Genomic DNA, 11,127 nt, shown 5'->3' with positions numbered 1-11,127 from the left:
ATTTTGATATTTCCAGCACACAGGTGCCTAATTTTAAAAATAGTTATTCCCTCTAAGAAAAGTACACATTTGTTCCTACGCCTGTTTCTCTCTGCACTTGGAATTTTCATTATTGAGGTAGAGTTTGTGTAAGATGTTATTTACTACTGTAAGACAGTGAAGCCTAAAGTTCCATGGCACCAAGTCCATTCATGTCGTTCAACCGTCCCTGCTCAGCTTCACATTTTCTCCACCTGAAAGGCCGATTCTACGACAAACTAACCCTTCCCCCTTCCCTCCCTGCAGACCCTCCTTCCCCCATTCTCCTTTCTATCTCTACGAATTGCACGGCTCTAGGAATTCACAGAGATTCCTTCCATATCTGTCCTTCTGGGACGTGCTTCCCTGACGCTTGTTCTTGTGTCAAATCACTGTCTTCACAGTATTGATGTCAAGGACTCGGGACTTTCTTTTTCAGTCACCTCTCCAAGTGGGTGATATTTCTGTTACCTTCAGCGTTTCTCTTCCTGTAGCAGTCATGTCTCAGAGAGAGTTTATGCATGCGTCTGTGATTTGATGAAGGGACAATTAAGAAAGGAAATCCCCAATGATCTCATCTGGGCAATTTCTGCTGGATGCCTAGGGACCATGTTGACCTCCAAGTCAGGTGAACAAGGACCAGTACCACTCACCCAGGTGGATTGTCTCCATTGGTACATCTTGTTAACACTCCAGGGAGTTCACACACTTTGTGATTAACATACCATTCCCATTGTATGAACTTTTAATTGGCATTTCATTAATTCTTTAGGAATCTGCTCCAAGGACATGAGTCTGTGGCCCTGTAGCCATGGCATGGTGGTCCCACACTGGTGTCCCACACCATTGGCGATAGGGGTCCCTATTTGCTTCCCACAGTAGCCTGGTGCCTCAAGACGGTCTTGCCACATTACAATTGATGTTTGTCCCCTAATGTCCTTCCACTGGCCTTAAGTGTCCGTTGGTCCCTCCTTGAATTAAACCAGGGTGGCACCTGACCTTCTCATGACAACTCTCCCAAGGCCAACAAATTGGAATCTTCCTTAAAAAAAAAATTCGTAAATATCCCAGTCAGACCTATAATTCTACAATGCTCCAACGACTGCTTCTGGTTCTCTTGTTTCAATTATTAATTTTGCAGAAGCGTTCTCATCTTTAGGATAAAATCTCTTGGTATTTTCCATGGAATGAAAGCATTATGCATACGTTAGAAGAGAAAGTGTTTTCCTCTTTTTTGAAAGATGCATTATGAGTTAAGGACAACTCATTTACATTTTGATAACCTTTCAATGAGGGGCATTTATAGTCTTTCAGATAACTCTACAAATGGGTTTCCTAGATTTAATATAGGCATCTATTTATTTTGAGAAGAAAATGCATTGTCAGTAATGCTTCTTCTAAGTTGTATTACTTATGGAAATTAGACGTGCATGTTAACGTGCATGTTTTTGTTAGTATGATTTAGCAGTGTGATGATTTTGTTGAAAGTGGCTGTCAATTAGGAGAGTTTTTCGATGATGTTGCTAGGATGAGCTACGTAGACAATACTATCAAGACAGAATAACAACCATTTCAGGTTTGATTTGCAAAAGGGCATAGTGCCTCCATTCATTCTGCCTCTGAGCCTTCCCAGAGTCCGCAGCACAGTGTGGAGCAGAGATAGACAGTGTGGGCTCCTTAGCTGCTTCTCTGCGTTCAGAGGCATGCCATTTATCTGAAAGGTGGTGTTTGGTCTGAGAATGTCCAGTGTTTCATCCGTCTGTAATTCATGCAGAGGCTCCGTCCTTTCTTTGCCCTCCTCCTAGGTTGAGAATTATTTTCAGGACGATAATGGTTCGGATTCGCCTCCCTGTGTCTTTTCTCATCCTTGTTCCCCTTGGGATTCACGCATATTTTTCCTGGTTCTCTCTGGCATCGTTCTGGCTTCTATTGGTGGGTCTTCATCCTGCACAGCGAACAGAGCTGCTCTCTGTCTTAAGACCGTCTGCTTGCCTGAGGGTGTGGGTTGAAGTTCCCCATGAGATAGACACAGGCATTGCAGGTCCCAGACTCTGGCTCTGTGGAGAAGAACCTTTGGTTCTGATGGCATATGGGAAAGATGTCCTGTCCCCGTTGGCGGCAGATATCATCTCTGGCTGCGAGCAGGGAACCGGGAAGCATGTCCTTGGCTGCTTGAGTCTCTGGGCCAATCTAGACAGACCTCAGAGCCCCAGGGGTGGCTTGCAAGGGACAGAAATACCAGAGCGAGTGTCCTTACCCAGCTGGAATCAGGAAAAACTGTGGAGTGCCAGTCCAAACACTTTGGATTGCCAGAAATGAGGAGCAATGAGGTTTTGGTTTTGTCAGACTCCCTAATGGGCCAGGCTTGGGGCCGGGAGACAAGGGCCAAGGGAAGCAGCTCTGAGGGGGGCCCAGGAAGACGGGAACCGTTTCAGAAGGTACCTCATGCTACTCCATGGCACACTGTGGCGTCTTGACCTTTCGCTTCTCTTCCATGACCTTGTGCCCTCAACCAGGGGCTGCTGTGCTCCTGAAGCACAGACTCCTGCACAAGGAGGGAAGCCCCTCTCGAAGGGTGGCCAACAGGGAGACAGGGGCTGTCATTTGCTGTTCCTAAGGAAATCATGGCTTCAGAGCTATGTGACTTTTCTCCATCCCAGTCAGAGCTTTCACTCAATTCAACACTGGGGATAGCAGGTGACTTAGATGATATCTGTGCCCACCCCTCCAGTGGTTCTCAAAAGTGGCCGCCCATTGGAATCACCCAGAGAGCTTTGAAGACACCAGGGCGCAGGCAACAAGAAAGACACCCTCAGTGGGGATAATGTGGAGTAGGATTCAGGCATGCATGTTTAGTCAGACTCTCCGCCTGAGTCCAGTGTGGATCTAAGGGACGAATCTACCAAAGACCCGCTTGGGCACTCTGTCACCATGCGTGTATTGATGCGGTGGGGCTGGGTGTGCCAGAGAGCCTGTACTGACTGGGAAGCATGGAAGACACCAAGCTTCCCTTGACTCAGTGAACTCAACTGGGATGAGGCCGTCCGCTTTTCCAAACCATCGACACGCTTAGCAAAGAAAATGGCAGGCACACGGTCATATTTGAGAGAAGTTTATTAGGATTGAAAGAACATTTGAAAACACAACTTACACAGGACATTTGGGCACGAAAATGAACAAAGCCATGAGAATAGTCCCCATCAGAATTGGCACCGAAATCAACCCACAGAGTCAAGGCATCTCATCCCAGGACAGGGAACAGTTTAAAGTCTGCAAAGCACGGCTTTGAAATCTTTTCCCATTTTCCCCAAATTCCAAAATTGGCGGAGAAACAGACTCAATTGCTAGTTTCCCATTCTCCTCTAGTTCAAAGTCAGCCCGCGATTGGACTCCATGGGATCCAATGGATTTCAATCGAAAGGAACTTCTCATTCCAGTGTGAGAAGTCCCCTGGGGAAGGCGCCCTCTGCTACCGTAAGGAAATCAGGCAGCACTGGCCTGCGTGTCCCCAAGGATCATATGGGTTTGCAGAATCTGTGCAGCCAGCAGCTCTGGGGAGTGGCTGCTTCCCGAACAATAGGCTGCTCCCTGGGACTCGTCCTCCTGACTCAACAGTCCCCTCCAGGTCTGCTGGGGCCAGAGGACAAGGCTTCATGGCCATGAGGCGTCTCCCTCCCAAACGCTCTCTTCAGAGGAAGAGGAAACCTGAAGGTCCTCGTAGAGGACACTCGGTGGGACCCGGGAACGCTGTCCCTCGGACTTCTGTAAGATGGGAGGGCTTTCCACAGGACGGCTTGTCTTCTCAGCAGGATGGAAGGAGGGAGCTATCAGGAACCTGGAGCTCCACCAGCCTTTGTCTGATCTCGTGAAGAGCATTCTGAGGGGCTGGCCTGGAACGTGGTGCAGTGGTGGATGATGGGGCACTGTGCAGGGCTGCACAGCACTCAGGGGAGGCGTGTTGTGGCCAGGCTGGAGGCCACTGCCTTGCAGGTCGGGAGGAGCCTTCGTGGCGACTTGGGGTACCTCATCCGCCGAACATGGGGGAGGCTGGAGAGTCTGGACAAGACCCTGATGTGGTCTCTGAGGGCTCCTCTGGGGGCTCTGGCAGCGACTGAGTCTCGGTTTCTTTGGGAGGTTCTGGCCAGTGTGAATGGGGAGCCGAGGACCTCTCTTGCCTGCTGCCTGGATGCTGATTTTGCAGTGCCGGTCCCAAAGATGGGCAGCAGGCTGTTGGCATGGTTGTGACTGGACATCCAGAGACCGGGCTTGTGCCTGGGTATCGGGGGTGTGGCCCAGGCCTTGCGTCTTGCAGGCAGCCTGGGGTTCTTCCGGGCACAACCAACTGGGCGTCTCGTCTCTTAGCTGGACCATGACAGTAGGGTCCTGGGCCCAATGTGGGGACACTCGGGGAGGGCTTGGAGGGACAGAAACTTCCCTTCCACGCTCAAGTCCTCGAGGGGAGAAGAGGCTCACTCCAGGACTTTGGATGGCAGACCCTGCACGGCCGGTGGACATCCTGTCGGGTGTCCTCACAGGCAGCCTCCACGGGAGCTCGAGGCCCAGCTCGGTTTCCCTCTTGGTTGTGTGGACCGGCAGCGGCCTGTTTGCATGCTGAAAGACAACACAACACACAGTGACCACATATGAGAACTGGCTCCCCTTCAAAGACAAAGTCAAAGCAACCAAAGAGAAAGGCCAGAAGAAAGCCAAGCACTTATCCCGTTCAACCGAACAGGACAAGCTGTACAAGTGATCCCTTGCAATGCGATGAGGGACTCAGCCTCAGTGGTGCCCAGTAGAGAATGAAGGACAATATTCCCTTGCTACTGGTTGACGTCAGAGAGGAAACGAGAAAGCTTCCTCATCGCCAACGTCTCCACCTGAGGAAGCGGACAGGAGCTCTTTCACACACTGTTGTGGGGAACGGACAGAGAGCTAAGGATGTGCGGGAGGCAGTTGGGTGACTGAGGTGTTTTCAGGCCCCATTTGGGGGTGTGTGCCAGCATTGGAAGATGCCTCTTCTTCCATCACGGGTTCCACCCCAGGGAAGCTTCTGATGAAAGCCCGTGCACATCCCCCACAGCAGAGTGTTGGCAAACGTGCAAGGAATGGTGTCCAACCAGAGAAAGCAAGAGCAGGGACATCTGAAGAGCACACTGACTGATCCCCTTGGCGGGCATGGGAAGGAACAAGTCCCTCTCCCAGCAGGGGCTGGAGGCAGATTGGGACTCCCCAGAAGAGCGCAAGAGGGGGCACCTGGGGACACTCACCCTCACGTAGTCACAGGACTCTGTCCCTTCCTTCCAGCTCGGCTGCTGCCTCCCTTGGGGTCTCCTGGGAAACCTCTGCACCAGAGCCTTCCTCCGCTGCTCGTCTTGCCTGCACAAGAAAGCACGTGAGCTGGGAGCAAGTTCCTTTTCCCATCCCGAGTTGGGCCAGACCTTGAGGCGGCCCAGGCCGCCTCCGTGTGGTATAGGGAGACGGGGAGGGAAGCCCTGGGCCTTTGTCCCACCCCCGATTCGTCCCCCTACCCCAGACAGCTTTTCTGGAGGAGTCCTTTCCGTTAGAGCCCAGTGCTTTTCTGTGGCTCTTGGGCGAAATTCCCAAATGTTCCCCACCCCCCTTAGGGACTGAGCCGGAGGAGAACCAGCTGCTGAGTGTGGACCCTGGAGGAGAGGGAGCGCCTTTCCCTTTCTCTCCATGTCGCTCTGCTTGTCTGGAGTTGCCGGTGTGCCCGGGGTGCAGGCGGAGGGACACGTGTGTCTGCTTAGATTTCAGCCCAAAGCTTGCTTCCAAGCTCCCAGGGTGCTCACCTTTGTCTTTGCTCCCTCTCTCTCTCCGCCTGGCTGGAGGGCCGCGGGATGGGCGGGACCTGCTGAGGCCGTGGTTCCAGGTTCTCCTTCAGCTTTCTGGAGCCCAAGGGCTGGGGGGCAAGGGCCCCTTGCCAACGCTTCATGGGGCACCTCAGGCTTCTCGCGTGGTGCCCAAAGGCTCCGCAGTCTTTGCACTTCACCTGCGGGGGCAGAAGGACATGGTCACCGAGGCAAGAGAAATCACAGGCCGCTTTCAAAGCGGGCTTTGTCAGCACACATTTCGAGAGGAGGCTATTGCCTTGGGACAGGGGACTTGACCTATGGCAGTGGGTGTCAGGACGGGGAAGAGGGTGTGGTGCCTTCCAGAACCTATGTTCGGGAGGGACACGGCAGGGAGGACTGGAGGTCTCAGGGTGAGGACGAGGAGCCCGATGGAAAGACTGAGACCAACACCCAGCTGGACGTGACAGCAAATAGGAAGCGATCTTGTTCCTCCGAGTCTCTGAATGGACCCGTGGGTCTGGTTTGGAGGACCCAAGACAGCGGGGCCTTGCCCGCGGAAGGACAACAGAGTTATGGAGACACAATGGTCCCCGTCAGACCCTGCCCCTGGAGTCCAGGCCATGCCCGCTTCCCCACAGACCCAAGCCTCCACTTACCCTGGGATCCTCCTCCTCTGCCGGGGGAACCCTCGGCCCCGCTGCTCCCTTGGGTTGCTTCTTCCGTTTCTGGGCCTTGAGCAGGCTGGAAGGCCAGTGCCGTGTGGAAGGATCCGCCATCTGCCCCACCTGTGCGGAGCCTCACCTCCGTCTCCCCGAGGACTTGCTTTCCGGGGTTCCTGAGTCCAAAGAAAAAGAAAGTGATCAGACACACACACAGAAAAAAGTCCCTCTCGCACCTCCGTCTCCGAGGCTGGGTGAAGGGACCTCTTTGATCACTGAGTCCAAACACATTCGTCGCAAAGGCATCTCTCCCTCCCACATATGTTCTCACTCTCACATGACTCCCTCCCGCCCGAATAGGACTCTGACCAAGACAAGACCCAGGAGGCATCCATGGTGACTTTGGAATGGCCTCCTTGAGAGACGGGTTTGAGAGACTTGCCCTGGGTGCTTCGCGATGCGGTGTGTTTGGACCAAGGAAGACAGGATTGCGCCAGGTGTGCACAAGAACAGAGGCTAGATTTCAGGCCTGGGCACACGTATTGGAAGATCAAAAGCAACGTATGCCTTCCTCTTGAAAGTTTGAATTTCCCCATTTACATCACGGGATGCGATTTGGCAATTGAAATTCACATGGAAAAAAGATTTGCCCCGCCACTGGACGGGAAGCTTCACAAGGTCGGCAGGGCCCAACCCGTCTTCTTTTCTCTTTGGCCTTCGTGCCCCATTTCTAACTACTTTCCAAACCATGCCAAATGAGTACATTTGCACTAAATAGGAACAAATCCATTCACCAGGCTTGAATTGCCCATCGCCCAAGCCCCGAGGTTTCCCTACCTTTTCCCTCCCGACCCCTCACTCCTCAGGGTCTGTTTGCTTTGGAACTGGAGAAATGGTGTATTTCCTCAGTGGCTGTTCACAAGATTCCTATGAAAATCCCAGAATCCTTGCCCTAGTGCCTAAAGCCATAGCCCTCCCCATTTGAGGACCACATTGGTAAAGGAAACCCACCTGAAAGCGAGCTGTGCTCCTCGTTCCGTCGGTAGACTGTAGAAAGGTGGGTGCAGGACCAACTGCCCAGGCCGTGGGGCAGCTTCCCAGGGGCCTGCGGAAGGGGGAGTGTGGAAGGGTCCTTTGCGGTCAGGCTTTTATAGGGTTTCCAGGTCACGTGACCTTGTGAGGGGGATCTCAGTCGATCCGTCTAATCTACCCACCCCTGGTCGAAGCAAGTCCTAAGGCCATGACCTCTCCTCTGTCGCTTAGCCTTTGCAGGCATTGGAAAATTTCGGGCACGCAGGTGCCTAATTTGAAGACTCTCTCTTCTCTGTAAGAAGAGGAAACGTTTGTGCCCATTCCCGTTTCTCTGCGCGCTTTGCCGTTTTGTTATTGTGGTAGAGTTTGCCTTAGAGGATTTGAGTCTTTCAAGACGGGGAGGCCTAGAGTTTCACGGCATTGAGTCCATGCACGTTGCTGTGCGAACGTCCCTGTCCTCCATCTGCCCAGCTTTGCATTCTCGCCACCTGGAAGGCGTTATCCAGGAAACCCTACCCCTTCCTTCCTCCCTCCCTGCACATCCTCTCTCCCCCATTCTCCTTTGGATCTCTGTGAGTTGGACGGCTCTAGGAATTCACAGCCAAGACCTCCTTCCGCATCTGTCCTTCCGGCACTGGCTTCCGTCATGCGGGTTCCTGTGAGTCAAATCACTGTATTGCTAGCATTGCTGTGGATCACCTGGGGCGTCCTTTCTGAGTCACCTCCGTCAGTGGTGAATATTGGCCTTCCGTGCCCCATTGCTCATCCTCTAGGGGTCAGTCTCCGGAGAGGGTTAGGCAGGTGTCTGTGTTTTGATTCGGACGAGGGGACAGTTAGGAATGGAAATCCCCAATGATCTCTTCCGGGCCACTTCTCCCAGCTGCCAAGATACCATCTCCCGCTCCAAAGCAGGTCACCTAGGACGGTTACCGCTCAGCTGGCAGGAGCATCTCCATCAGAGCCTCTTGTGGGCACCCTGGGGATTTCCCACAGTTTGTGATTTGCATCCCTTTGCAGCTGTATGGACTTTTCAATTGGCATTTCACTAATAATTTATGAAAGTGCTCCAAGGACCCGGATCCGGGGCCCTGTAGCCATGGCTGTGTGGTCCCATCCTGGTGCCCTTCCCCACAGGCAGCAGGGTCCCCGCCAAATCTCCCACAGTAGCCTGGGGAATCCAGGTGGCCTCCTTGCATTCCAAGGAATGCATGGCATCCCACAGCCCTCCACTGGCCTTTAGTGTCCCTTGGGCCCTCCTTCCATTAAACCAGGCTGGCACCTGATCTTCTCATGACAACTCTCCCGAGGCCCAAGAACTTGGATCCTTTCTAAGAAAAAAAGATACGAGTCCGTCCCTATCCCTGTCACACCTATACCTCTACAATGTTCCATAGACTGCTTCTGTTCCTCTTGTTTCCATGATTAAGTTTTCCATTGTGTCCTCGTCTTTAGGATGAGGTCCCCTGGGATTTATCATGGCATGGAAGCATGCCCCATTCATTAGAAGAGAAAGCGCTTTGCTCCTTCTTGACAGATGCTTGATGCGTTAAGGAGCACTTGTTTCCATTTCTATGCCTTTCAAGGAGAGGCATTTATAGCTTTGCAGAAAACTCCACAAGGGTTTTCCTAGATTGAATCTAGGCCTCTATTGACTTTGGGACGCAGGGCTCCGTCAGCAATGCCTCTTCTAAGTGGTGTTTTTTAAGGAAATTCGACACGAATGGTACATCTTTTGTTAGTTGGATTTAGTAGCTCGCTGACTTTGTTGAAAGCGGCTGTCCATCCGGAGAGTTGTTCTAGGATGTTGCTTGGATGTGCCATGTAGACAACGGTATCACCGGCCCATACCAGCTCTTTGTTTTTTCTAGGCAATAGTGCCTCGGGCCACCACTTCTCCTGCATCCGGGCCCTCGCAGAGGGTGCAGCGCAGTGTGGAGCAGAGATAGACAGTGTGGGCTCCTTAGCTGCTTCTCTGCGTTCAGAGGCATGCCGTTGATCTGAAAGTGTGGTGTTTGGTCTGAGAATGTCCAGTGTTTCATCCGTCTGTAATTCATGCAGAGGCTCTGCCCTTTCTTTGCCCTCCTCCTAGGTTGAGAATTATTTTCAGGACGATAATGGTTCAGATTCGCCTCCCTGTGTCTTTTCTCATCCTTGTTCCCCTTGGGATTCACGCATATTTTTCCTGGTTCTCTCTGGCATCGTTCTGGCTTCTATTGGTGGGTCTTCATCCTGCACAGCGAACAGAGCTGCTCTCTGTCTTAAGACCGTCTGCTTGCCTGAGGGTGTGGGTTGAAGTTCCCCATGAGATAGACACAGGCATTGCAGGTCCCAGACTCTGGCTCTGTGGAGAAGAACCTTTGGTTCTGATGGCATATGGGAAAGATGTCCTGTCCCCGTTGGCGGCAGATATCATCTCTGGCTGCGAGCAGGGAACCGGGAAGCATGTCCTTGGCTGCTTGAGTCTCTGGGCCAATCTAGACAGACCTCAGAGGCCCAGGGGTGGCTTGTAGGGGACAGAAACGCCAGTGTGATTGTCCTTAGCCAGCTGGAGTCAGGAGATACTGTGCAGTGCCTGTGCAAACACTTTGGATTGTGAGAAATGAGGAGCAATGCCATTTTGGGTTTGTCAGACTCCCTACTGGGGCAGGCTTGGGGCCGGGAGACAAGGGCCAAGGGAAGCAGCTCTGACAGGGGCCCAGGAAGACGGGAACCGTTTCAGAAGATACGTCAGCGCGCTGCATGGCACACTGTTTCGTCTTGACCTTTCCCTTCTCTTCCATGACCTTGTGCCCTCAACGAGAGGCTGCTGTGCTCCTGAGGCACAGACTCCTGAAGAATGAGGGAAGGCCCTCCCGACGGGTGGCCCACAGGGAGACAGGGCCTGTCCTTTGCTGTTCCTAAGGAAATCATGGCTTCAGAGCTACGTGACTTTTCTCCATCCCAGTCAGAGCTTTCGCTCAATTCGACACTGGGGATAGCAGGTGACAGGTGATATCTGTGCCCACCCCTCCATTAGTTCTCAAAAGTGGCCGCCCATTGGAACCACCCAGAGAGCTTTGAAGATGCCAGGGCCCAGGCAACAAGAAAGACACCCTCAATGGGGATCTCATGGAGTAGGATTCAGGCATGCATGTTTAGTCAGACTCTCCGCCTGAGTCCAGTGTGGATCTAAGGGACGAATCTCCCGAAGACCCGCTTGGGCACGCCGTCGCCATGCGTGTATTGATGCGGTGGGGCTGGGTGTGCCAGAGAGCCTGTACTGACTGGGAAGCATGGAAGACACCAAGCTTCCCTTGACTCAGTGAACTCAACTGGGATGAGGCCGTCCGCTTTTCCAAACCATCGACACGCTTAGCAAAGAAAATCGCGGACACAGGGTCATATTTGAGAGCAGTTTATTAGGATTGAAAGAACATTTAAAAGCACAACTTCTGGAGGACATTTAGGAACCAAAATGAACAAAGCCGTGAGCCTGGAAGCTTGTTCTCGTGAGTCACATCACTGTCTTGATAGTTTTGATGTTGAGGACCTAGGACTTTCTTTTTGAGTCACCTCTCCAAGTGGTTGATATTTGTGTTCCTTTCACCATTGCTCTTTCTCTA

At 52.6% G+C, this 11,127-nt stretch overlaps 1 protein-coding gene across 1 annotated transcript; it reads right to left on the bottom strand.

Moving 5' to 3' along the window:
- Window positions 1-3,669: 3,669 nt before the first annotated feature.
- On the bottom strand, window positions 3,670-6,610 carry LOC139080090 (putative protein FAM90A9). Its single transcript, XM_070598370.1, has 4 exons — window positions 6,491-6,610; window positions 5,832-6,031; window positions 5,289-5,397; window positions 3,670-4,629 (listed from the first exon to the last, which is right to left on the bottom strand). Exons 1-4 carry the CDS (start codon window positions 6,608-6,610, stop codon window positions 3,670-3,672), a joined length of 1,389 nt encoding a protein of 462 aa, XP_070454471.1.
- Window positions 6,611-11,127: the final 4,517 nt, after the last annotated feature.

The sequence above is a fragment of the Equus przewalskii genome, chromosome 28, assembly GCF_037783145.1.
Source record: "Equus przewalskii isolate Varuska chromosome 28, EquPr2, whole genome shotgun sequence".
In the NCBI taxonomy this organism is placed as follows: domain Eukaryota; kingdom Metazoa; phylum Chordata; class Mammalia; order Perissodactyla; family Equidae; genus Equus; species Equus przewalskii.
The sequence above is the reverse complement of the archived record's forward strand: the minus strand, read 5'-3'. Positions and strand labels throughout refer to the sequence as shown.

Coding starts and splice junctions, on each gene's coding strand:
- LOC139080090 (XM_070598370.1), bottom strand. CDS start 6,610: ATGGCGGATCCTTCCACACGGCACTGGCCTTCCAGCCTGCTCAAGGCC. Junction 5,398..5,831: donor GAGAGGGAGCAAAGACAAAG/GTGAGCACCCTG, acceptor TTTCTTGTGCAG/GCAAGACGAGCAGCGGAGGA. Junction 4,630..5,288: donor AGTCCTGTGACTACGTGAGG/GTGAGTGTCCCC, acceptor GTTGTCTTTCAG/CATGCAAACAGGCCGCTGCC.